Source organism: Malaya genurostris, chromosome 3 (assembly GCF_030247185.1).
Source record: "Malaya genurostris strain Urasoe2022 chromosome 3, Malgen_1.1, whole genome shotgun sequence".
Classification (NCBI taxonomy): domain Eukaryota; kingdom Metazoa; phylum Arthropoda; class Insecta; order Diptera; family Culicidae; genus Malaya; species Malaya genurostris.
The window spans coordinates 176020075-176048019 of NC_080572.1; the positions used below are offsets into that span (position 1 = coordinate 176020075).

Genomic DNA, 27945 nt, shown 5'->3' on the forward strand with positions numbered 1-27945 from the left:
GAGTGATTGGGTGGCAGCCGATCAACGATAGGAAGTGTAAGTTGAGAATCAAAGGCCGTTTTTTCAATTACAGCATCATTAACGGAGGACGATAGACTGCCGGTCCCAGACCTCCAAGAAGTCGAGGAGGAGGTAAGTCGGTTGCAAAATAATAAGGCCGTTGCCGTTGACCAACTACCAAGCGAGCTACTAAAACACGGTGGTAATGCAATAGTGAAAGCACTGCACTGGGTCGTTACCAAGATCTGGGAGGACAAGATTCTACCGGAGGAATGGATGGAAGGAATCGTTTGTCCCATCTACAAAAAGGGTGACAAGCTGGATTTGCTGCAATTACCGCGCGATCACTCTGCTGAACGCTGCCTACAAGGTACTCTCTCAAATCTTATGCCGTCGACTTTCACCGATTGCAAACGAATTCGTGGGACAATATCAGGCAGGTTTTAAGGGCGATTTCAGAATGATTGTTTGACTTTAGCGGTCCGGAAAGTCTTTTTTCTGAAGGAAGAATTGCATAGCTGAAAACAGCAACTTTCAACTTGTTCATTGAATATCCCGCCTTCAAAAGCATGGATCAAAAATCTATCCTGACAATGTCTAGATAATTTAATTTAGATGCGATTAGTGCATAAAAACATATATGTTGTCGCGATGAAAATGAAATGTAAGTTATTTTTATGGAGGTAAGTCGATTTCTATGTCGGCGTCATTTTAGTTCCCTGGTAACGTAACGAAACATGAGAGAGAAATAAAATCGGCTCAAAAAGGCAGCTTTCTTGGATTCTATGTGATGTAGTCAAACTTGTAACCGAAAATATCAAAACTTTCTTGACCACCCGGCCACATCGAGAGTCATTTTGCACATTTGCGAGAGAGCATGGAGAGAAATGTAATACGCACAGCAAGCCACGTGGTTTTACGCGACCTACTGGCCTCAGCCCATAATGGCACCAGCAGAGAAATTCGGAGACGTATATTGTCAGGAAATCGTGCTTACTTTGGACTGCGCAGGGCGCTTCGATCGAGCAAAATTCGTCGTCGTACGAAGTTAACTATCTGAAAAACGCTGATTAGATCGGTTATTCTCTACGGGCACGAGTCCTGGACAATGCTTAAGAAGGATCAACGCGCACTGGGTGTTTTTGAACGGAAGGTATTGCGAACCATCTTTGGCGGAGTGCGGGTGGAAGATGGTACGTGGAGAAGGCGAATAAACCATGAACCAGTTGCTGGGAGGACCAACCCTCGTCCAAACGGCCAAGAAACCGAACAGCCATGAATCGAGTTAAATGGAGACGCCTCCTGTATACAGCAAAGACCCGCGTGGTCTACGACTGAAAGATTAAGAGTAAGTAATATAATCAATCGATTCGCATCGTAATTGCTTTTAGAACAAATAGTTTTTAGACGACCGAATCAACTTAGCAGGTTACTACCAAGTCAGGAATGAATGAAAATAAATAAAAACATGTTACTAGTGTAATACTATATTTTCTATATCTTTTCAACTTCATATCAAATAGCGTAAAAATATATTTTGTGGTACCTTACGAATAATTTCATTTGAATTTATAATTTTATGCGTGGGTGCGTATGGTCTGTCTTACAAACACTTGAAACAATCAACTAAAACTAAACGTTACTGCTAAAAGTCTGGCTCTAATTCAACTCTGGTTTGTTGAGGATCGGGTATATATTTATTTATTTTAAATTTGTGGAGTAGGTGTAATTTGTGGATCTATCAAAACACCCAGAATACGTGTAAACTAATTTCTAGCATTGAAACTAAATATTTTAGTTGCCTACCTTTTAGGAAGGAAATGATACATGAGGGAATTGCATGTGTTTTGATTACACCATTCGATATATACCTTTTGCGTAGAATTCGTTTCACAACTAATTTCAATAAATTTGCAAACATATGATATTCTGTCGAAATAAAATTTTCGTTATTGTGAGCTAAATTTGAGTAGAATGCTGAGATGCTTGAAGTCTTTTTTAGAATAAAAATTGCATTTTATACAAACATATGTGATTCCAAAATAAAGAAATATGGCAAAAAATACAAAAAAACTTCTCCGTAGTACTGGCTGCTTGCCTTTGTCCACCCTTTGTTCGTTCAGCATTGTAGACTCTTCTAGTAAGGAACATTCGAAAACAGATAAGATACACTTTCTCCGTTGTGGGTTCGACGAACGGCCTCGGCAAACATCATAGACACGTCAATACACTACAAACATGTTGAAGAAAACATTACGAACAGTTCAATCGATCAACTAAAAAACATGGCTTCATTACCTGAATCTTGGGGCAATCTTTCATGTGTCCGTCCTGAGGTATGGTATTTGTAACAACAACAGCCTCGAAACAAGCATTATTTATTCGCGAGATCGCTGGCCCACTGAATATACCGTGGGTCAGAATGGCATAGACCTTGGTCGCACCGGCTTCCACCAGTTTATCAGCGGCATGGCAAATGGTTCCACATGTATCGGCCATGTCGTCCACCAGGATTGCCACCCGGTCTTTCACATCTCCGACTAGAACCATCGAAGCGACCTCGTTTGCCTTCTTTCTTTCCTTGTGGATCAGCGCAAATTCCACGTTCAACCGATCGGCGATTGACGTAACTCGCTTAGCACCACCGGCATCCGGAGAGACGATAATCGAGTTTCTCCACTCCGCAATGTTCTCCCGAATCCACTTCAGTACCGCCGGCTCGGCATACAGATTATCAACTGGGATGTCGAAAAATCCCTGCGAAATAGAGTTAAATGTTGGATAACAAATTCCAAGGTTAGGTTAAGATAAAATTATTATTATTTTCTATCTGTAACGAACCTGAATCTGTGACGCATGGAGATCCATAGTAATGATATGATCTGCACCCGCTACCGATAGCATGTTGGCTACCAGTTTCGCAGATATCGGAGCACGACTCTGAAAAGTAAATTCAAGAACACAAATTTGAATTTGTTTTACTGATAAGATTAAGCAAACAATTTCGGACCAAATTAAAACAAATTAAAATGTCATTCCTGTTAGTTTCGCATAAAATTGAACTGATTAGACCACCCAAGTTCAATACACCCAACGGATGAATTCTCCCACATGCGTTTAAGATGAGTGCCGAATGGATGATCTAACACAATAGACACGTGTGACTTCATGACCTGGTATTTACCGGTGTCCGTAGCTGATGGCGATATCAAACTACTGAATGAAACACTTTTGATCGGAACGAGTTTTGCCGTTTCGATTCATATATTAGAAGCAGTCCGGTTGTTTAATACGTATGTTGAGTTGAAATCACTCGAAAAGTCGAAAACTATCTACATTTGTTTACTGCAACTGAAAGGAAAATGTGGAGCGGAACGTTTTGCAAGTGATAGGTGCACTTTTAGTTTGGAATATCAAAAATTTTATAGCAGCACACTGTCATAGTTCACACTGCCTGTCTATAAGTGCGTGGCCACTTATGTGTAGGCGTTTTACTCACAGTGTAAAGGTCTGGAACATGGTCCTAGAGGATAAAATGATGTTGTTTTACAGAAAGAATTATCATTAGAATGTGAATACTGAAGAATTGAGCAGTGCAAAGCAAAAACCAAAATTGTTTTTTTTTTCAGACAGGCACCAAACAACAGCAACTACTTTATTTTCGGAAACAAAACAACTAGACTTCGGTAGGCAGTGAATTGAACAATTGGATTGATTAACGATTGATGATCCAAAACCTAAAATTTTGCCTGTTTTCTACGAGACGATCATAAAAAATGCATGAAAACGTAGAGTGCTTATGTTGAAAGAATTGATATTAATCTATAATTTATACAAATGCGTTGAATACAGACAATAGGTTTCGTCTAAAAAGATTAGGTATAATGTAGCAACTGAGATCAGGGTGGCACAAAAAAAACGTGCTTCAAATTTCTACGTACTTAGAGATGGTAAATTGTTTTCATTGCACATTTCAGCTTGTAATATGCTGTGGATGCAGCTTGTAATATGCGATCATACTTCATAGAAGATTAAAATAAAACTTCACCAACCATGCATAGTGTAAATGCACGGCTCAGCGATAGGTGATAGGTGGTTTCACCCCATCTTCAGAATGGCTTTCTAATTTAGCTATTTCGTGGATCGGAGAAGAATTACAAGTTCGATTACTGTATTTAACCGACTCCGAATAACAATGCAATGTAGATTGCAGGGCACTCGATCTTGGTTTTCAGTTCCTCTGTACTATCGCTGCACGCGCATCCTCCACTATTGCACACTGCTAGCTTGTAAAGCCTGTTCTAAGCTCTACGTCACAGAGACATTCTTACTGCATGTCCAGCCAGTGTTTTACAAGCATGTATTTAAACCTTATATGGAGTGACGGTACCCCTATTCATCTCAGCTCCAGTAGTCATCTAATAAACTCAAACCATAAGTTAGAGTGAGATCTACTGTCTCTGTTCGATTCAGAAACTCAAAGGGTGAAATGAAAACAACATGAATTTATCACAATTTGTTGATTGAAAGTTAAGTAATCCACAAAATAACATCGCGACTCCACCAATGAGATCCCTATTTCGTTAATGTTGTACCTGTCTCATTCTTCGTTGTCCACTTTACCATAGAATTGACCGCGAGTACTCAAAAAAATCTACGACTATGCATCATTACTGTACATGACAACTAAGAGTTCCTTTTATTAATTTATTTTTTGTGAAATCAACAGGCTCATTGTTGTTCTCATGATAATTTTTAATACTAAGTGCAAAAGTTGCCTTATGTTGGGCTTCGTGAAATATTTTTTAATTTTGAACCAGATAAAACTCGATAGAATGATCTTGCCGATAACGACTCCGAGGTCGAACTCTAATATCAATAATATATAGTAAAGCGAGACAGTCAATCCTATCGTTTAAAACATCAGCTATCGTTAAAGCACGCGACAACTCCAGTCGGACACTTAGTGTCTTAGTGTCAAAATCAATTAGCAATCTTTTATAGCGCCGTAGATGATAAGGGTTATTCCAAGGTAATTGATGAAGAAATTTACGTTGTATTGACTCGATTCTACGAAATCCATTGAAATATAGAGGACTCCGAAATACTAAAAATAATTCCACAGTAGAATCTCAAGCACTGATGCGCTATTTTATGTTTTGTTTGAATGTGGAACGTTCATCAAGTTTGGCACATGTCGAACTGCAAATCATCACTCATTCAAGTATTCAAATTTTAAGACACATTTTCCTTGTAAACGGAATGGTTGCGTATTTGTCCGGATAATAATTGACTTTGCAAAAAAAAACACGAGTTGAAAACAGAGTCGTAGTTAGCATTTCTGGCGCCCGAGACAAACTCAGAAATAGTCGCCAAAGCATTTGTTCTTCCTAAGTAGTTAGAGCACGCAAAAGATTTCTTGAAAGCTTCAAAAACGGCATAAAAACTATCATATTGTCATGTAGCAAAGCCTTGGTATTACATTCCTGTAGTGGAATTTGACCTTCTGTTTCAACAGACTTCGCAGCCGATTCAGAGTGTACAGAATCATTGCATGGCTGGTGCTACGATCCTACTGACACTGCGAATATTATCATGTACAAAGAGGAATTGATTATAACTGTCATGAAATCATACGAGTGTAACATAAAAAAATCAAATCGACTCTGGATTTTTTGAGATTTCTGAAACGAACTTTTTTCATGCCAAATGTCTTAGAATTTAAAACTTCGGGAGCAAAAATTAAAAAAAAATCCTAACTCGATATCTACAATTTCAAAATTAATTTCTTAGAAAAAAAGCTCGATTCAAGAATTTAAAAAAATTTTAAGATTTTCGAAGCGATCTAAAATATCAAATAAATAGAGCTTATAAAAGTTTTGAGATTTCCGAAATCCAAAAAAATATTCTTTTGCCGAATGTAATAAAATTTCCTTTTTGTTTTTTTTATGCCAAACCAACTCAACAGTTCATCGATTTATCAAAAAATGATCTGAGAATATACGATAATTTCTAAATAGGAATTGAAAACATTGAACGTTGTTTTTCACCTTTTTTCTGTCAATGTTAAACTCGTTCGTGTTCTTTGAAAAAAGCTTAAATATAAGGATGCATGGCCCTTTTTCAATCCATCTAACGCCATGAATGTATCGGATGTCATACCAGCTCAGAGATGCCAGATCTGCAGATTAGTCTCTGAAATCTGCAGATTTCGTACATAGTGCTGCAGACTGTTTTCGTTGTGCAGACTTGTGCAGATTTTTGAAAATCTAGTTTTTCGCGGACTTTCGTCAAAATTTACAGACTTTTGAAATTGCCGCGACTTTTTTTTGCTCGCCAAGTCAGTTTAGTGTATCATACTTTAGAGAGAAATGAAGACATACTGCAAATAACTCAATAACATAAGTGCAAACTTTTGTTCGGATATACAGACTTTTGCAACCCTGTCCGAAGATATTTGAAATATTTACCTGGCATCACTGTATCAGTTATTCTACATTGAAAATAATTTGTACGCTAGCATCATGTGCAAAGCATTCGATCTATCACTGCTTGTAGAACACATGAAATTTATGAAAATAAACACTTAACTCATAAAATGAGTGTCAAAACTGTTGATATTTAGTGGAAATCATGCTACGTTTATATGAAATGCACTTAAAAACGATCAGATATATCGTTACCTCTGGATTCTATATGCATTTCATGTGAATGTCAAATAGTTTTCCACATAGATTTCAATTGAAACAGAGTTGACCGATTCAATATCAAAACACATCACATCCAAAGGTAGAACCCATCAAAGCTAAGTGAAAAATAATCTAATCTCGCATCTTAGTGAATTTGCACATGAAATCTTGAAACAAATCGCTTTGGTAATGTATTGATATGAAAAAGCATATTAAATTGAAGTGGTGTTTACATATGAATCGATCGTGCAAATTTTTATCAGTGTACTGATTGAGATCCATTGCGTCGCATTGGTCGCATTTCCCAGTCTAATCTAATCCGCTCTATCCGAAACTATGTTCTAGAAAGATGATCTATCGATCGTTGAGTTTCATTGAATTTTCGGGAATCACTATTGAACAATCCAATCAGCGTGGTCACCACGAGATAGCGTTATGGTGATTGTTTTGACATATCCCATGTATTTTCCGTTTTCTTGAGTTTGAACGAATGCAGATGGCAAAACCTTACAAATATGGGTAAGAAAAACGATTATTCATGTGTAGTCATCAAACATATGATTTAAAATTGTCCTATACACTTGAAAATCTCGGATGAAATTTGAAATTTTCAGTTCACATACAGATTTGATTTAGATGATAAAACATGAGAAAATGGACGAATAAAACAACTTTTGATCGTAATTATAAAATAATCTCTAAATCCAACCATAAAACCAAAGAATATCCCAGATATGAAAATAGTACCAAACCTCACTTCTTCGAATTTGATATTTCATCTTACGATTTATTTTTAAATATCAATCAAACATTCCGCGGATAGTTACTGAGAAATTAATGATCGATTTTTTTTACCAAATTTTCACACCTTTTTGTATGTTAGTATTTGATTCATAAGAAAAAAAACCCGTCATTTTTTTCGAATCTTCAAGCAAAATCTGAAAATTATCACCATTGCTTAGTTCAAAGCTCGCCGCCTTAGCAGCGCCGCGATCGCAGAAGAGTTGACTGGATTCTTCAATTAGTTCATTCGATATCTACACGCTCTTTGAACATAACGCATCGTATGAGTTGCGATTACTCAAATTCATAAACTGGAACAATATGTCAAAATTTGAGTAAGGATTTGAGTAAAATAAACTCGTTGTCATGAGTTCTCTCGAATTTATTCATATATTAGAGTAAGAGTTGAGTTTTTAAACATTTTAGTAAAAAAATACTTCTTGCAGTTCAGTGCGTTTTCATTCTCTGAATATTCTTATCGAAATAAGGAATACAAGAATACGTCGTTTTCCATTGCCGTTTCTAGATCCGGTTTTAAAAACATGAATCAACGTCAATCATAGATGTTTTTTGGTTTCAAATATGCTTAGTGAAAAGCGCAACATAAAGATATCAAAACAATTCAATTTTTAGTCCAAAAAGTTTAAAAGGAAACGGTTTGTATATGAAAATTAACGAAGAAAAATTTCTTCATAATGAGAGCAAGGAACTCAAATTTTGAGTTGAACTTACTCAAATTTTGAACAAAATATTTTTTTTCTTATTTTGAGTAAAAATTACTCAAGTTTTGACAATTTCGCCCCTTAACGCAAAAATGAGTAGATAAGTGGTAACTCAAGTTTACAGTACTTGCACTTTTTATGAATTTGAGTGATGTGTCACTCAATTTAGAGTTATGTTCAATGAGAGTGTAAGGGTGCTGTCAGAGTGAGCACGGAAAGCGAAGCGATTGAAGAATCCAACCAACTCTATTGCGATCGCTGCGCTGCCCGAGTGGCGAGCTTTGAACTAAGCGATGGTGATAATTTTAAGATTTTGCTTGAAGATTCGAACAAAATGCAGGGTTTTTATTTTTTTTTTCTTATGAATCGAATACCAACATACAAAAACGTGTGAAAATTAGGTTAAAAAATCGATCAATAATGATTCAGTAACTTTCCATGGTATGTTTGACTGATATTTACGGAAGAATCGTAACATGAAATACCAAATTCGAAGAAGTGAGGTTGGGTACTGTTTTCATATCTGGGATATTCTTTGTTTTTTGGGTTGGATTTTGAGATTAATTGATAAATTATAATCAAAAGTTTTGTGACTAGTATATTTACTCATGTTTTATCATCTAAATCAAATCTGTATGTGAACTGAAAATTTCAAATTTCATCCGAGATTGTCAAGAGTATAGGACAATTTGAAATCATATGTTTGATGACAACACGTGAATAATCGTTTTTCTTACCCATATTTGTAAGGTTTTGCTATCTGCATTCTTTCAAACTCAAGTAAATTGAAAAATTCTTTAAAAAATTTTAAATACATGGGATATGTCAAAAAAAATCACCATAACGCTATCTCGTACCATGATTTTGCAATCTATTCATAACGGGGCAAGTTCGCCATATTGCTAAGGGGCAGGTGTGCCATAACAGATGATGAACAAAAAGTCGATCAGTGTTGAAACATTCAATAAAAGCAGATTGTGAACGATGCTACGGACATACAAGAAGGTTTTTTCACGTAAAAAGTTGTCAAACACAAACAATTCGAAAGGCGGCTGAAGAATTCGACATTCCGCGGAAAACTTTAGAGAAGTAAATGATGATGATTTTTTAGTACATGTAATATCGAAAATAAACGTTAATATTATTGATTGTATTAAGGAAAGCAGTACAGTAGAGGAAATCTAATTAAATTACGGAGAAAATGTAATTATTGTTAGTGTGGCGGTTCTACCCCATAGAGGGAACTTATGCCCCGCACTGAAAATATTGAGCTGCTCAACAAGCATCCAAAAATTACATGTATAGATTACCGTATTGTTTTGTTTATCAATAATGTTTTTTTTTTTTGGGCTATAGAGGGTACTCCTGAAAGTACTTCATAAACGTATCAATAATCAAAATCAGGCGTTAATTTATTGTAGAAACACGAAAATTCTTAGCATGGCACCTTATGGGTAAAAAAAATATTATTCACGTGTTGCCATCAAAAATAAGATTTAAAATTGTCCTATACACATGAAAATCTCGGATGAAATTTGAAATTTTCAGATCACATACAGATTTGATTTAGATGATGATACATGAGTATATAGACTAGTAATACAACTTTTGATCATAATTTATCAATTAATCTCAAAATCCAACCATAAAAACAAAGAATTTCCCAGATATGAAAACAGTACCCAACCTCACTCTTCTGCGATTGCTGCGCTGCCCAAGTGGCGAGCTTAGAACTAAGCAATGCTGATTTTCACATTTTGCTTAGATTTGAAAATTTTGCTAGTTTTTCATATTTTCTTCTCGTCAATCGAAAACTATCATACAAAAACGTGTAAACATTAGGTAAAAAACTTGATCAATAATATTTCAGTTGCTTTTCGCGGTATGTTGGATTAGTATTTATGAAATAATCGTAAAACGAAATATCAAATATAAATAAGTGATTGCTGAACTTAGAGATCTATTAATATATTATGATCGTAATTGATTTAATTCAACCGTTTACACATAATTTATGATCATAATTGGTATCATATTTGTATTTCTATAAATAATTTCAAATTATTAGAATTTTTCTGCAAAATTTATCTAAGTACATGGGATATGTAAAAAGCATCAGCATCATCGGTTATAGGTAATAAAAATTCTGTTCCGATTAACAATATCATTAACTATAACCAATATTCGTTTTTTTTGCGTTACTCGTTTGTGATTATTGAAATGATTTATTCTTGGAAATTCTAATCGTTTGAACCTTAAACATCAAATTCGATGTCCGTTAGTGAAAAATGGCAAAAGCAATAACAGTATTAAAATCGCATACATTTAGGCACTTCGATCTAGTTTTTTGTATTTTTGCACTCCACGGGACTGAGTATTTGCATGAGTTTTTATCTATTTCACATTTTACAGAAAAACTCACAGTGTCAATCCCAAGTTCTGAAAGTGCAATTAAGCTAACTTGAAACTGATGAAAATCAATGTAGGAGTGTTATGCAAGTATGGGCTTGAAATATATAGTTGAAAACTGTGGAAACACTTGAATGAATGCTGTTTTCGATAAAAAAAAAATGTAACACAAATAAAGAAAGAAATTGTGACACCCAGTTCTCCAAAATTTCACAATCCGAACTTTGTACAGTGACTGAATATACAGTTTCACAATGATTGACCCTAAAGTAAAGAACACTTCACCCCTATTTTAGATCTAATACATAAACTAATTGAATTATAAAAGTATGATGTCGTTGATAATGTTGCTTCTACAAACAAGTGAACCACATTTACTTTGACCGGGGTAACAAATAGGATAATGAGAGTCTGATGATATGATATTGATCCCATGGGCGAATTGGTCTGTACTATACGAAACTAAACAAACGACTCATGATGAATAGACGAACTGAAACAAACGAATCGATGACGATAAACAATGAAAATAGGAAAAAATATTAACTGGAACGATCAATACCCGAAACTTCCATTCATTGGTCTTCATCAACATGGCCAGCTTATCATCGCCTGTCTGAAGGGGCGGTAGGAGATCAAATTGATATTATTATAGATTATTAGGTTTTACTCTCTTATTAGCTTCAGTCCACGCAAATAAACAAGATTAAAATATAGGCTACATAGTGAGAAATGAACTGAAAAAATAAACTACAATCTGAAATTGAGCAAACAGTGTAATACCCGATCAACAATCTGTTTTGCTTTTATACGGTTCCTCGGTTCGATTGGCATTGAAATGAAAAACATAACAACAAGGGAGGCTTGCCTGTATTGAGAATGACGGGAGAAACATTCGTGTTTTGCTCACTCTGACTCTAACTGTGCAGTATTCATTCGTCCTCTACCGCAGACGTCATTGGTGATTGTTATAAAAAGAGGTTTTCAATGTAAAATGCGAATCAATCGACGTACATAACACATTTTCTGACGAAACAAATGCTTGTCGGCGATGTATATAACTGATGAAGTATCATTCCAACACTCTGTAACGACGATAACCTCTCGATCTGACCTCTCCCGATAGTGGCCTGTTTACAACTAGCATATTGAACAAAACTCCTTGTTTACTAAAAATCGAATAGTTGCAATTGCAAATGGATTTCCATCGTCACGAAAATAACAGTGAAAACCAAAATCAAAACTGTTCCACATTCGTGTGTGCCATTCGGCGTTGATCGGCAAAAACCAAATCGAAAGATTCCGAATTTAACAAAGCTACTAAATCTAACAAATCGTGGAACTCTTAACTCAACATCAGACGGCTAGCCTACCTTATCCTTTTTGTCCTGCCGAGCATACGGGAAACACGGTATAACGGCGGTCACGCGCGATGCGGATGCAATCTTACACGCATTAATCATGATCAATAGTTCCATTAGGTTGTCGTTGATCTCGCCGGACCCGGACTGCACAATATAAACATCTTCACCTCGTACGGATTCACCGATTTCAACACTGGAAAAGGATGGAAAAGATTTAGTCAGTTATATATCTAAGAAAAAAATATAATCTAAATATCAAGAGTAATACTTTTCAAATTCATTCGACTGGTTGATTTATCGAATTACTTTAGAACCTTAATTCAACGTGAGATCTGCTAAATTGAAATTTTGCTCTCAATTCTTTCTAAATTTCCGTCAAAATAATCAAGAAAACAATGAGAAATAATTTTAACAACATTGAAGACTCCAATCAGCGATTATTTACGTGTTGTCCTCAAACGTATGGTTTAAAATTGTCCTATAGACATGAAAAACACGGGTAAAATTTGAAATTATTAGTTCGCATACCAATTTTATTTAGGTGATAAAATTTGGAAGAATAAAACAAATTTAAATCGAAATTTTTCAATTAATTTCTAAATCCAACCCTAAAAACCAATCTTACTTCTTCGAACCTATTATTTCAACTTACGATTTCTCTATAAATATCAAACAAAGATACCACGAAAATTTACTTAATTGATCAAGTTTTTTTAATCAAACCAGACTTTTTTCAAATCTTCAAAGAAAATCTGAAAATTGTCACTATTGCTTAGTTCAAAACTTGCCACTTGAGTAGCGCAGCGATTGCAGAAAAGTTGGCTAGATTCTCCAATCAACATGTTTACCACGGGGACGCTTTTGGCATATCCCTTGTATTTTTACCAGCGGTAAATCATTGAAAAATTCATGATCAGTGCTGTAAAACTTCATTCAATTCAATTGAAACTGAATGTGGAACACATTGACGATCTCGCGAATACAGTGAACTTAACTCTCTGACACACACAATGTTTGCTGACGGCCCGAACGGGCAGCATTCAGTCATCAATCGTTTCTCTTCAATCGAGGCTCAGTTTAACCACCGTCAGTTGATCTCTTGAAGTAACAAAATATCTCTTTCAATAGTGTGAGAGCGGCCTTCAAATGAGGTTCATGTAAACATTCCAATTGGTTCAAGATAATAGATGAAAGACAAACCAGATTGCTGAAATATCAATCACAGAATACACATAAATTAATTGTTTCCTCCTTCAGTTTTCATTTTTAATACTTTACTCCATTTATAATTCTATTCGTTCGAATTTGCTTACTACCAAGAGCGAAGGCATTGAAGCAGGTAGACTACTTAGCACTCGAAACTGAGCAAGCAAAACTTCAAATGACTAAATACGATTATTCAACTGACGATGAATTCCGGGAGCTTCACTTGAAAATGGCAGCAAAAGTCAAATGAATTAGTAGGGATATGCTGACGGTCAGCGGCCATAAATTTCGTTTTCATCTTATAAAGGGTGATTTTTTAAGAGCTTGAGAACTTTTTTAAACAATAAAACGCATAAAATTTGCAAAATCTCATCGGTTCTTTATTTTAAACGTTAGATTGGTACATGACATTTACTTTTTGAAGATAATTTCATTTAAATGTTGACCGCGGCTGCGTCTTAGGTGGTCCATTCGGAAAATCCGCTTTTTTATCGACAAATTTTGTTCAGCGATGAGGCTCATTTCTGGTTGAATGGCTACGTAAATAAGCAAAATTGCCGCATTTGGAGTGAAGAGCAACCAGAAGCCGTTCAAGAACTGCCCATGCATCCCGAAAAATGCACTGTTTGGTGTGGTTTGTACGCTGGTGGAATCATTGGACCGTATTTTTTCAAAGATGCTGTTGGACGCAACGTTACAGTGAATGGCGATCGCTATCGTTCGATGCTAACAAACTTTTTGTTGCCAAAAATGGAAGAACTGAACTTGGTTGACATGTGGTTTCAACAAGATGGCGCTACATGCCACACAGCTCGCGATTCTATGGCCATTTTGAGGGAAAACTTCGGAGAACAATTCATCTCAAGAAATGGACCGGTAAGTTGGCCACCAAGATCATGCGATTTGACGCCTTTAGACTATTTTTTGTGGGGCTACGTCAAGTCTAAAGTCTACAGAAATAAGCCAGTAACTATTCCAGCTTTGGAAGACAACATTTCCGAAGAAATTCGGGCTATTCCGGCCGAAATGCTCGAAAAAGTTGCCCAAAATTGGACTTTCCGAATGGACCACCTAAGACGCAGCCGCGGTCAACATTTAAATGAAATTATCTTCAAAAAGTAAATGTCATGTACCAATCTAACGTTTAAAATAAAGAACCGATGAGATTTTGCAAATTTTATGCGTTTTATTGTTTAAAAAAGTTCTCAAGCTCTTAAAAAATCACCCTTTATTATTCGATTGAAAATGAAATTTTACCGCACTGTTCATGATTGAGTTTTTCACCCAATTTGTATATGACTTTAGATAGTATTATTCGATTTACGAGATTATTTTTTCGAATCTTCATGCTAAATCTGATGATTATCTACATTGCTCAATTCAAGCGCACCACTTGGACAGCGCGGTAATCGCGGAGGAATTGACTGGATTCAGCAGTTTTTTTTAAACATTTTTGCCGGTGATTTATCACACTTGTTCACCACGAGATGGCGCGGTAAAGATTATGTTGTCATTCCTCGTAAAATGGATATTTTTTGTGCAATTTGCTATACATAAATTTTTCATGAACAAAAATAAAACATATGAAAACAAAAATAAACAATTAAAAAGATTTTGACCCAACTCAGTTGCATAACAATCTCGTTTGAGATAAAAATATGAAAACTTGCCATTTTTTTCAAATTTCTATGCCATAGAAGAGATGAGTGATTTTCAAGAAAATAAATCGGATATTATTTCGTAAGACTCGCCAGACCTACTTCGCCTCCAACGTTTTGGTTTTCTAGATGAATACTTCCGACAATCAAAAACGAAAATTTGACCTTTCCATTCCATAAAGGTATGTTTAGAATATTTTCCTGCTTTGTGATTTTCGTTTTATTAACGCCGAGCGGAGTAAAACTGATTACCTACATATACAATGTTCGTTTCATTCATTGACCAATTTCGTAATTCGGCATCTTTTCGCGAACCGGTCAAATCAGGTCTTCCTTTACGCTTGCACACGAATACAGTGATATTGATAATGTTAGCTCGAATTCGGCTCAATGAACGCACAAACACGTGCCTCAACCATCCACCCGGCAAACGACGCGCAGCATAAACAGCAATCTTATCCACGATCAGTACTTCTTGAGCTCTTGTTGGTCGGCGTCAATCAAGCTTCTTTCACATGTGATTTTGTTGTCTCACCTCCACAACCGAAACAACAATTTGATCAATGAAAACAATCCCGTCGAAATACGGACAGCACGTAGTTATAAATATGTAAAGGTGCAAACTCGTTCTTTTTTTGTAGATAATGATGAATGGTTGAAACCAGTTGTAACACATTCCAATCATTTGATTTGAAGTAACTGAAAAGCTCACATCTATTTAACGCAATCAATCACGTAGACAGAACCTATCATGCGAATTCAGAAGGCATGAAAATATTCAAGAATGTATAAAAAAGCCACTACAAAGCTACAATACAATCTTCTGATGGAGATAGAAATTTTCTTTCAATTGGATCACATCACTTGCACTGTGTAACTTCCAGTCGCTATACTGTACTCGAGCATCAATCGCTCATGTTAGACGCACGTGCATATTCATCGAATGCACTCGATATAGAATAATAAATCAATGTATCATTTCTATAGTACTCAATCATACACCTTTTGTTCGAAAAACTGTATAAGTTTAAGAACCCCAAATTCAGCAACCCGATTGTTTTATGGAAGGTAGTTTGACAAAATTCGCTGTGTTTACCAAAATACTATGCAAACTGTTTTAATCGACCTGACAGACTTCGAAAAACTTACGAGCGTGCAGGTTGAACAGAAAATTTTCCACGCAGTAAAAAATAAATGAAGGTGCAAATCTCTAGGTTTGTCTTTCTCGATAGTTTTCCTATTCAGGCACTGTTCGCATTTCTTGCTTCCCAGAAAATAAGGCATAGAAGTACTTTATATTGCGGTTAGGAAAAAGATTACACTTCAAGGTTAAGGAAATTTTATTTTTAAGCCACTGCCATTTTAGTTTATCTCAATGCTCCAAAAACACAGAAATGATTACCAAACCTTCTTCGAGCGATCCAATTCGGTGATTTGTTTAATCGATATTGTTAACCTTACCGATACACAACAGAATGAATAGAAATGTAAAAAATTACTCACCATGTTTCCAAATTACTGAACTTTTTCGTAACCACCTTTCCAAGGTCGATTCCTAGACGGTCTACAATACGCGATGCCAGATCCGGATGTGATGAACCGGAGAAGACCTTGATATTAGGCATTCTAGATTGCAGTAGCTGCTGCTGCTGGCTGTTGTTGCTCGACTTCTCCAAGTTGTTGCGAATTAGACTTCTGGCGCGAATAGGGTTTGACGATCTGACTGGCATCACACAATCTACGGTATCAAATTAAATAAGAGCAGAGCTCGCCATCGGTCGATCAGTAAGGTTGGCTGTTTAGGTATTGATGGCTGGCTGTGGATGAGAGTGTAGCAGGCTGGCACACAAGCTTAGAACAAAACGGAATCCCACATAAACTGGTGGTCGTGCAATGATGGAGAATACACTTCCGAATTATGGTTTATTGGCGAATGCGATGACAGCTGCTGGTACTAAACCATGTGGATGAGATGATGTTTTTATTACTCGTGTTACAATGACGTTTATGCTAGACGGAAACTTCTCTACACCGATTTCACCTATACCGTTTTAAAATATTTCCCTGTTATTCGAAATTGTTAGCGATTCACTGTGATTTATTTCAACCCAATTGAAAACAAAACGAACCTTGCGCAAACATTGGCCAAACGAGTTTTATTTGTCTATTGGTACAAAAATCTTGCGCAGGATTTAAAAGAAATCATTTTAGGGACAACATGAAAATAGCAACAAACGTACAACTCGGTGACGTCAAATAATTAGTTTTGTTTTGATTCTACATATTTTTTAAAGATTGCAGCAAATGGATTTGAGTGCATTGTGTATTTCACAGAAACAATCCTTATTTGTGTATGCATCCAAATGTTTTAAACAGCAATTTCTTTTGTAAATATTTACGCATTAGTTTTATATAGTTGAACGACAGAACCATTATTGTCATATTCAATTTAAATTTCCTGCTCAAAAATATACTAATGAGCTTTTCAGTGTAAATATGTAAAAACAAAATTCATTACAATGTGTCCACCTTTGGAATCGAACCAAATTCCTACGTACATGTAAGTCAAAACCTGAGTCAGGAATCTTTCCAACATCTGAAGCTGAACGAGATCATGCTTTGTTGGAAATACGACCCGGTCTATTTTTTTGCATACGCTAAGAAACACTTTTATTCTACGTGAAAAGTTACATAAATTTTACCACAGAGAACAGACATCCAAGCTAGTACAAACTTTTTCAAAAAAGCTGTGTAAAGCATACAAGTGAAAATCCGTTGGAAATCACCGTTGCGCAGGAGTTTGCACGCATTTATTATCATTGTATGGAAGCTCGAACGCAAGAGCCTATAAGCGACTGCTGGGCTACTCGAAGCGCCTCTACAGGAGAAATGCGACTTGGTGATTGCTTTTTAAAACAACCGTTAAATTTTTTTACATACATTGACATCTCTAATTGGAAGTCTATTCTCTGTGATTTTACCCAACCATTCCAATTTACATGAGAATCGTTTCAATTCTCGATGAACATTAGAAAAGATTCCAAGTGCAAATGACAGTTTGTCTTTGTTTGTCAGTTATTTCCAATAAATTCTACAGTGCATATCGGAAGTTTATGGGTTTTACTGTTATCCTATGTCAAGTGTTAGATGTAAGGCTTACTGATTGAACCGAAATAATCGAATGCAAAAGTGAACAAAGAGAAACATTTGCATTTCGGACCTTTTCTAATATTCGTCTTTAATTTACATAAGAATAGTAAAACATCACACTTGAAATACATTACAAAGCTAGGCAATATTTTGCTGAAATTTTAACAGCCGAACGTTTGGGTGCTCCATTTTGTGGTGTAGAGTATATTTATGTAGATATTTGTTTACACTGCGAATAATATAGCAATTTCTGATAACCAGAGACGCAGACAAGTTTTCCATAGGGAAATGTGTTGATGTAGACCACATTAGCTAAGTATGACTATAGGTTTCGGTAATGTGTGTCATTGCGGATTAGTTTTGAACAGAAGTTCACACAATTGAAACCAGATAACTCCTATAAAAAAAATCGGACCCTTTAGTGGTTTTCGAAAGATTTTCTTATGTATGTATAAAATAACTCGAAAGCCAATAAATTTAACCTAGACAGGCTACTGAATGAAATGGACATTGAAACGATGGAGTGACCAACCCATAATCCAATATTTAGGAACGAGGCGGGGCTAAACCGGACTATAAAGTTTCACACAAAAATGAAGAACGAACACAATAGGCCGCTGTGTTCGAATAGTTTGTCTGGTGGTTTCAACCTTGCGTGATACATAATCCTGCTTGCTGGAAGTATGAAAAAATTTACTAATCTTCTAAATTTGTATTATATTTTCATGACATTTAATGAGTTGTCAACATAACGCAAATGAAGTGCTGGATAAAAAATTTCGTTAAGTGGTGCATTATCTAACTAAAGTGGTGCATTATTTAATTAAAGTTTCATGAATTTGATAATTTGGTTTAAGAACTAGGAACATGATCGTGGGACTCTGTTTGAGATTTTTGAGTAGGATTAAGAAATGTGGATAGTTACAGTTTGATGAAAAATAAAATGGTTCACAAACACAACTACTCGAAGATAAATTGATATTCGTTTCGTATTAGTGAAACTGTATCATATTGAACATCATCTCTACTGCAAGTAATATAAATCGAGATTCCAGGACTAAAGCTCTTGCATGAAGTAAGTCTTTACACATAGCTGTAAAGTCCCATATCAGCAATGTTTCGCAACTAATTCCTCTTCAAGTTATCTGATTGCGATCGTTTGTGCTGACTGTGATGAGGGTTATCATTGAAATGTTGATTAATAGCTAGCAATGTCCCATTTTGTCTGCAAAAATTTCCGGCATACCGGATTTCCCTGCCGTAGTCGACGGTTTTGAAGGAGTAAGCGATATATCAAAGGATATTGCGAATATCGATGCAAAAGCGAAACTGTTGGAAGCACGCGAAGCTATAAATATAAGCAAAATTATAGCTAACGTTTTAGTCCTACGCGTAGCATGCTAGAGGTAGGTTGTTGCTGGACAGTAAGACAAAAAGTGCCATAAAACGAGTTGAAGCTTTAATTGGTACGCTCAGATCTTGTGTCATGCAAGATCGGATGAAATTCCATTGAAATTAATCGAAAATGTCGATCATTAGAAACTTGTTTTGCCTTGTTCTGCATCAATGGCTCGAACAACCCCATGGGGCTGATCCTTGTAGTTTTTTCTTAAATTTGTAGTAAATTTAGTTTTAATAAGTGTAAAAAGTAGAACGGAAATATAGATATCAATATTTATGTATGTTTCAAGAATCCGTGAAGAATTTCAAGTCGAAAATTAAGTTTTTGGTTGAGCCCCACATTGTTTTTACGGTTTAGCCCTCTACTGACAATTTATTTTCGAGACGCAATAATAATTTAATTTTTCACGTAATCGAAAGCACTAAATTTTAAAAACATACACGTATTGAAACAAACACGAATGGCGCCAAACTAAACTGGCTTAGCGCAATTCAGCTAAATGACACCAGCCTGTCACATGGAAACGCGTTTACAAAGTCCATCATTGGATCGATATAAGTGCTGGTTTATAAAATATTTTGGCTACTCGGTTTAACCCCGTATACGGGCTAGCCCCGGTCTTCCCTATTTTCAAAATAAAACTCAACATACATACAGATTTCATAAGGTTACGTTTACTTCGTTCATTCTGCCCTATTTATGCTACTTAAAAAATAAAATTTTTGCTCGTAGCAAATATTGTGAATATTTTTGAGTGTATCAAACGGTGTAACTTCGTTCGACCGTGATATGGATCATCCTTTTTCATTGCTGTCAAAATTGTTTTAACAAAGCAACGCTTCTCTACACAGAACAAGGTGGAATTTTCATGTTAATCCCATTTGCATAACAAAATTGTTCACATATTTTTTCGTTAGTGTCTGAACATTTAATCGTGCTGTTCGACATAGATTAGTAAAATAAATTTGATTATTTGCTGCTTATACAAAATCTATGCGAAGCGTTTATCTCGTACTCAAGCAGTTGGTAAATATATTGTGAATTGCAACCTCTACACCGAATCCGTAGCGTAGTATAAAACCTCACATTGAGTACGTATGTGTGCGATATTCGTGCGTGCAACGGAGTACCCACAAAGAACAAGCCTTCAGAACTAAAGTAAAGAAAGCAACAAAAATCATAAACAAGGGTGCTTCTTGTTTTGAGCAAAGGAAAAGTTACTTGCAATTCTGCTCTGCCAGATCATCTGCTCGTTAGAAGGAATTGTGTGATTCGATACTTAGAAAGGTGAAATTTGCGGCTATTCTTAACAAGGAAACCGTAAGGCAACAAATCTGTTCTGTATTTTTTCGCGAGCAGGCAAAAACATTTGGCAGGGCACGAAGGTAAAATGGCGAATATGGCAGTATCCCGCATCAAGAGAGAATTCAAGGAAGTGCTCAAAAGTGAAGAGGTAAGATACACAGTTTCGCATTATTTTGATTTACACCTAAAATTGCATAACCTATCAAATCTCATTTTTGGTTTACTACGCAAACAATGACATACGTGAACCTTATCTATTTTTGGTCGCAAGATACAGAAATAGTGTGAAAATACGAGTAAGATTTCTTTACAGAGATATCTCTATCAGATAAACAATCTGCGAAATTTTTTATAGCTGAACCCCAGTGTTGAATAGATAGAATGTTTTCTATAAATCATGTCTGTAATATCGATTACACAAAGCTTGGCCCTTGTAGTCGTGCACTCTAACTCATATACCTTTTTCGAATTCGGTATCCGAATCACTTGATTTCTCAACACATCTGCTCATTTTTCAACTTTAAATCAAAGTAATAATTGCAAGTTACTGATGAAGATCACTAGAATTCACTGCACTCAATTGACATCTAAGACAAAACGAGAGCAACACTACAAAAATTTATATTTCTTTACAAACTGACATACAGATGCATTCTTGATAATCTTGACTCGATCGATGTCCTGCTCAATGTTAGAAGCGTAAATACTTATCACATTTAATATGCAGTATCAGTTTGTGATGAAATAACTTTCAACGTGGGTTATCAACCGTTTGTTTACGAAAGTGTAACACTTTTACTAAACATTGAAATCTAATGAAATGTGATGCACAGTAGTTTTTTTTGCGCATATTCTAGATTTAGATCAATAGTTGAAGCAATATGTATTTTATACACTATTTTAGTGATCATTTTGAAACAATCATTCCACTATTGATAATATGTTTGAACAAACGCATTTGTCACGTGTACAATAGGTGATCGTCAAGAATGAGGTTTGGTTGATAATTTAATCGTAAAAGTTTCGAACAGTTGCATAAATTCCGACAGTTATTGTAAATTTATTCATTGTATATATCTTGTGACAACCGGTCATAAAAAAAACTGAAATGAAGGAGGCGACGATATTTTTGTTGTGGAAACCACTGTTTCCATGGTGATAAGAAAGAAAAGAAAAATCATTGCTATTCAACATTGGGTCGTAGTTCAGACTATAAGCCTCTGGATCAAGCCAATTGTATGTTTGAGCCCAATTCTGGAAGTATCATTAGTGCCGGTAAAATCGTTGCACTAATCATGCAATCGCCATGTACATTAATGATAGAAACAAAAATTTTTCTTAAAAATTTTATATGTAAATGAAACCACTGCCATATTCGTATCTGCTTAGTGCCCGATATTCTTTTTTTCAGTGAGATACTTGGGGAGCTAATGGTTCACTAATCGCGTCATCGTTCATTGCTTCGTATTACACCTAGCAAAGCTTGTAGCTTTGAAAAAACTGTATATTACATTACCCGATTTGTTGAAATTGAAAATGGATTCTAAGCTGGAAAGAACAGCTAACAAAGCATTTCGCACTCTCGATGGAATAATTAGATGTTGTGCATTATGAATGCTGGAATGCTGAATTCTTTTAGGTGCCTAACACACTAAGTAATTTTCTTACGACATGAATCGTCACTTTTTGAAAACGATAATTTATCTGAAACCAATTCCAAGGACTCGTCATCAATTTTGCAACTGATCAGTCGATTACCTGCTACACTAGAGCCGAACCGCATAATCCTCATTCAAACTACCAGAAATAAGAGGATTATGAAAGACTAACCTTCTCAAAACATCAATCCCATATTAGAACTTTCTAATTATTTTTCTGATCACTCCACGAGAGATGCTTAGCATTCAAAATCGTATTAGAATTTGCAACGCATTGAAATTGTAAACATGCTGCTAGATATTGTGTACGGTTCGCTGTGCCATCATGCCGTTCATAATTTTCCCGTCGAACTGAGTTTTCTACTACCATTTCCGGAAGGAACGAAGAAAGCTCATTACGTAATGCTTTGAAATTTAAGGCATAGAATGTTGTTAGTTTTCCAGAGTGGCAAGCAAAAAATAATAAAAATAGTCATCTGCACTTAGAAGAAACTGGTTACGTGTAACTAATAACCCTAGATGACTAGGAAAGTGTTTTTGGTTTTCTTATAAGCACTAGTAATAATGAATATTTCCTATCTATACATCGAGAGCCCGAAAAATACTTCCAAATCACCACAAATGGCAAGTACTTCTCTGTATTGAACGGTTCTAGCACTGATCCAATCCCCGTTTCCTGTCTTCGATCGTAAGTCCGATCAAGTAACTCCGATCTGCAGAATTACTACCAAAACGTCGGTGGTATGAGTATTTGTTAGCAAGTTCAGACGATTGTTTTGACATCATCGCTCTTACCGAAACTTGGCTCCGTGAAAACACGGTGTTCGCCCAGGAGTTCGATGCAAGTTACGAAGTTTTTCGAACCGATCGCAGTCCTCTTAACAGTCCCAAATCTATCGAAGGCGGAGTGCTCGTTGCGGTACACAGACGTTTCGAAGCGCAGTTAATCAGTGTCAAGCTCGCCGATTTCACACTCTTCCTCTGCGTAGTATATCTTCCACCTGATCGATGTCGTGATCTTGCTCTAGTCAATGCTCACTTACAGTCACTACATGAAATTTTTGCAACTTATGCGCGTCCTATCTACGAAATTTTAATCGTTGGAGACTTCAATTTTCACGGAATTGAATTGGAAAGAACTTCCGGTGGATTCTTTTTCGCTTATCCGACGCTTTTAACATTCCATGATGGCATTACGACCTTGCTCGACGGTTATAGTATCAACTTACTTCGCCAATCGAATACTGTTGCAAACGAAAACGACCGCATGCTGGATCTATGCTTCTCGAGCAGAGCAAATGTTGCACCTATAATTAGTGCCTCACCGTTCTCTTTGGTCAAATCTGTTCGACATCACTCCCCACTTCATATTGTGCTCAACTCTAATCTTCCACCTGATGGACAACATCATCAGCTATAATTTTAATTAAATTGACTACACTAAAATGACCGACTTTCTAATGCATATTGACTGAGAGAAAATTCTCCGACAATGATGATGTCAACGCTGCTTTACGAACGTTCTCTAACATCATGAGTTACGTGATTGACTTTTTTGTACCAAAACGATCCAAACGGCTGTCCCTGCATCCACCATGGCAAGCCACCGTAGTGAGTCAACTGAAAACGACTAAAAGACCGCCCTAAAACGATATTCAAAACATGGAGGATACGCCCTGCGTAATCACTACGTGCAGATCAATCAATTATACAGGAAAACTCAAGCGTTGACATGTTGAAAAATGTACAACGGAAATTGTAATCCAATCCGAAGGCTTTTTGGAAACACGTGAACGAGCAAAGGAAGGAGTCTGAGTTTCCTTCTATCCTGAAGTTTGGAGACTTTATTGGTTTGTGTAAGCGGGAAATCTGTCTGCTTTTCTAGGAAAAATTTTCTCGTGCCTTTACAAACGAAACCTTAAGTCCGCAACAAATTACACTCGCTGCACTTAACGTTCCAGAGTAACAATTTATTAAATTTCATTCATATTGACGAGGAATCTATTCGGACGGCAATCGCTTGCATGAAGTCTTCTACCTCTTCTGGCCCTGACGGCTTACCGGCAGTTATATTGAAAAATTGCTCGACTGGTGTAATTGCTCCCCTTTGTCGACTATTTCGGGTGTCACCCTCTAAAGAAGTTTTTCCCAACTTATGGAAATCTTCTTTTATGTTCCCAGTGTATAAGAAAGGTGACAAAAAAGACGTGAACAATTACCGTGGCATCACATCGCTTAATGCAGATCCTAAACTGTTTAAAAAGGTTATTCTGACACCGATTTTCAACCACTGGAAGCAATATATTGTCGATACTCAACATGCCTCTATGCTTAAGCGCTCCACAACCACCAACCTATTGTCATTCATGTCACGTAGATGGTATGTCAAAAGGTTTACAAACAGACGCTATTTACAACGATCTCTCTTCTGCCTTCGATATAATAAACCACAATATAACACTTGACTTGGATTCGGCTCTAACATCCTTCGATGGTTGAAATCATATCTTATGGATCGTCGTTTAGCAGTGACAATCGGCGATCACATTTCCAACGAGTTTATCGCTTCGTCCGCAATTCCGCAGGGTAGCCATCTCGGGCCTTTGAATTTTTTACTGTACTTCAACGACGTCAACTTTACTCTAGAGGGCCCTCATCTATCGTTTGCCGATGACGTTAAGATCTACTATTATATTCGAAGCCCAGTAGATGCAGGTTTTCTACAACGACAGTTGCGAATTATAATTTGATGGCTGAAGCCCTGACAGTGACGGTATTTCTTTAGGTTTGCAGTGACATCATGCCTTCTATAATTTTCTCATCGAACTGAAATTTTGACCTTCAATTTCGGAAGGAATGAAAAAGCTCAGTTTGAAATGCTTTGAAATTGTAGGTATAGATTGATGTTGGTTTTTCAGCGAGCGACAAAGTTTAATTTTAGTAATTTTCTCCTGCCTGTGTTGCTAAAATTCAATTCTGAAAGAATCGTATAAGTTGTTAGCTGCAATCGGTTTTACGGAAGAAGGCTTGTTCCTTATGTACTGTTTTCTTATTTATATATTGAGATACCCGATTGATTCTCAACTAGTGGTGCTAGTATAGTGTTCTTTTTTTAATTGGGATATCTGTTTAATGCATGAAAATAAGAAATATCTGAAACAAACTAAACAGAGACGTTTGGGCAAATTTTAGAAACCGAGAATTTTTATCTCACAAACCTGGAAATTGAAATAAGTATTCGATTTACCACCCATCGGATCATTATCGAGGATCATTTTAAACGGGTTGTTGCTCGGCCCACCGTAACCGCCTGTCCCACTTGAGCCGTTTCCAAATATTTTTTCACAACTTTTGCGACATGAGGCCGAGCGTTGTCATACAGGAGAATAACTTTATCATGTCTTTGCTTGTCTTCCGGCCGTTCTTCTCGTAATGCACAGCTCAAACGCATCAATTGTAGCCTATACCGATCGCCCGTTATATTATCGCCTGGTTGTACCAGCTCATAGTACACAACAGTCTTTTGGTCCCAACAGATGCACAACATGATCTCAGAATCATGAATATTCGGATTTGATATTGATGTTGAGGTCGATGGTAACAATTGACCGGATATAACTGTTGGCAGGACTCCACATTATCGACTTCACCATCTTTGCTCGTCAACTGACAGGCGTCAGTATGACAGATGCAGACTTTAGTATTGGTGACCGGACATGAGATCAGACTAGTTCAGTTCTTCTTGATAGTCAGAGAGATGATGTACATACTCGTGCACCTCCAGTGCTCTATATTTTATAATGTATAATTAGCACATAAGCTTTTAATTCGTTCTAATAAACAGTATTGTAACAAATATCGTAACAATAACGAAGTATTTTTTCTTCTTGAGGTTATCATTTTAATATCCATTTTTCATCCCCAGTAACAATTTGATGTAAAAAAACATTCTTTGTTGCCATTGAATCAACTGCTCGCAAGTGAAAAATTGCTTTTCAATGTCTCTCGGTTTCAGTTTATAAGCCACCCAACTGGCCTGCTTTTGGGCATTCCCAAAATTGATTCCGCAAGCTCCTCTTGCGTCTGACTCGAATCTTCATCGAGTAATGTCTCCAACTGTTTGTCTTCGATTTTTTCTTTAGTTGTCCAGAGCCAGGCCTGTCTTCAATGCTAAAATCTCCATTCTTGAAACGTCGAAACCATTCCCTACATGATATATCATTGGGATCATTGTCACCATAAACATCCACAAGCATTTGATGCGCTTCTGCGCCATATTTCTTCCAATTGAAAAAGAAAACTAAAACTTCACGCAAATAACACCGTGAAGAACAGTGCGGTGAACGACCCAAACGTGGTTAAAGCTGCTAATAAACGACAACAACCGTGAAGAACAGGGTTAAAAAAAACTCCATGTAATATGAACTGAATATTAATGATAGATGTCTAATCTCTTGGTACTATCGACATCAACTGTTACTGTTCAATATTTATAACAGCCAGAGCTATCTCTTGAAAACAATAAATATTGACCATACTTGGATTTCCAATTATATGAATTTTAATTCGCTTTTAATTATACTATTTATATCCTATTGTTAAAAATATACATATAATTGAATACATGCCTTAAAGCTTATTTTGCATTGCAGATCGTTCAGTGTTCAATCAAATTGGATATAGTCAACGATAACTTCACCGAACTACGCGGAGAAATAGCTGGACCACCAGATACGCCTTACGAAGGAGGCATGTTTCTACTCGAAATCAAAGTACCCGAAACATATCCTTTCAATCCACCGAAGGTAAAATATGCATCCCTTAGCTGACACAATCGAGACATTAGTTGAATTCTACCCGTTTCCTTTCTCCATTCGACAGGTTAAATTCATCACAAAGATTTGGCATCCAAACATTTCATCCGTGACCGGAGCGATCTGTTTGGACATTCTTAAGGATAACTGGGCCGCCGCAATGACTCTACGAACGGTACTGCTATCACTGCAGGCACTGTTGGCTGCCGCCGAACCGGATGATCCACAGGATGCGGTTGTGGCTACGCAGTACAAAGACAACCATGAGATGTTCATCCTCACCGCCAAGCACTGGACCAACGTTTATGCTGGGGGTCCCTGTCGGAATGCTGATTTCGACCAGAAAGTGCAACGATTGCGAGACATGGGTGTAGCGGACTACGAAGCGCGTGCCGCTCTGTCGCGACACAACTGGCACCTCGAACGCGCGTCCGAGCAATTATTTAGTTAGTTTAATTAATTTCAGTATGCTATAAACTTTTGTCCCTAACGATGTTACTTTTTATTTTGTCGTTGAAATTGTCCATATTGAACCATGATCAAATACTCGAGAATCAGCTTTTGGATTAATCCATTATTTAAAAAAAAAACTCGCAATTATTAACATCGATGAGAAAGAAGCACGAAGCGTTTGAAAAATCTTAACACTTTTATAAAAAAAAAGACAAGCGTTAGTAGTCACTAGAAAACTTGAGCTATTGCAGGAGAATCGTGATATCGTGTTATTATAAAGAAACAAATAAACCAACTGTTTGCCACCCATTTCTAGTGTCTATTTAGTGGAA

General features: G+C 36.5%; 2 protein-coding genes across 5 annotated transcripts; one reads left to right on the forward strand and one right to left on the reverse strand.

The window, feature by feature from the left end:
* Nucleotides 1–1471: 1471 nt before the first annotated feature.
* On the reverse strand, nucleotides 1472–21259 carry LOC131439664 (ribose-phosphate pyrophosphokinase 1). 3 transcript variants are annotated; one of them, XM_058610961.1, is made up of 7 exons: nucleotides 21148–21259; nucleotides 16335–16569; nucleotides 11977–12160; nucleotides 3500–3523; nucleotides 2842–2940; nucleotides 2299–2757; nucleotides 1472–2230 (listed from the first exon to the last, which is right to left on the reverse strand). In XM_058610961.1, the coding sequence occupies exons 1-7, from the start codon at nucleotides 21197–21199 to the stop codon at nucleotides 2138–2140; spliced, it is 1146 nt and encodes a 381-aa protein (XP_058466944.1). In that variant the 5' UTR covers nucleotides 21200–21259; the 3' UTR covers nucleotides 1472–2137. The 3 variants fall into 3 exon arrangements, with proteins under 3 accessions (XP_058466944.1, XP_058466942.1, XP_058466945.1); XM_058610959.1 differs by lacking the exon at nucleotides 3500–3523 and adding an exon at nucleotides 11166–11219; XM_058610962.1 differs by lacking the exon at nucleotides 3500–3523 and having other exon boundaries at nucleotides 21148–21250.
* On the forward strand, nucleotides 20208–27922 carry LOC131439666 (ubiquitin-conjugating enzyme E2-22 kDa). Of its 2 annotated transcripts, XM_058610963.1 has the most exons (4): nucleotides 20208–20670; nucleotides 20743–20836; nucleotides 26999–27151; nucleotides 27228–27922. In XM_058610963.1, exons 2-4 carry the CDS (start codon nucleotides 20774–20776, stop codon nucleotides 27609–27611), a joined length of 600 nt encoding a protein of 199 aa, XP_058466946.1. In that variant the 5' UTR covers nucleotides 20208–20670; nucleotides 20743–20773; the 3' UTR covers nucleotides 27612–27922. The 2 variants fall into 2 exon arrangements, with proteins under 2 accessions (XP_058466946.1, XP_058466947.1); XM_058610964.1 differs by having other exon boundaries at nucleotides 20208–20836.
* Nucleotides 27923–27945: the final 23 nt, after the last annotated feature.

Bases quoted from the DNA above. Each gene is read 5' to 3' on its own strand.
- LOC131439666 (XM_058610964.1), top strand. From the start codon at position 20,774: ATGGCGAATATGGCAGTATCCCGCATCAAGAGAGAATTCAAGGAAGTG. The intron at 20,837-26,998 runs GTAAGATACACA...TTTGCATTGCAG, and splicing joins AAGTGCTCAAAAGTGAAGAG to ATCGTTCAGTGTTCAATCAA. The intron at 27,152-27,227 runs GTAAAATATGCA...TCCATTCGACAG, and splicing joins ATCCTTTCAATCCACCGAAG to GTTAAATTCATCACAAAGAT.
- LOC131439664 (XM_058610959.1), bottom strand. From the start codon at position 21,199: ATGAGCAGATGTGTTGAGAAATCAAGTGATTCGGATACCGAATTCGAA. The intron at 16,570-21,147 runs GTATATGAGTTA...TTGATACCGTAG, and splicing joins GGATACCGAATTCGAAAAAG to ATTGTGTGATGCCAGTCAGA. The intron at 2,758-2,841 runs GTTCGTTACAGA...TCTATTTCGCAG, and splicing joins TCCATGCGTCACAGATTCAG to GGATTTTTCGACATCCCAGT.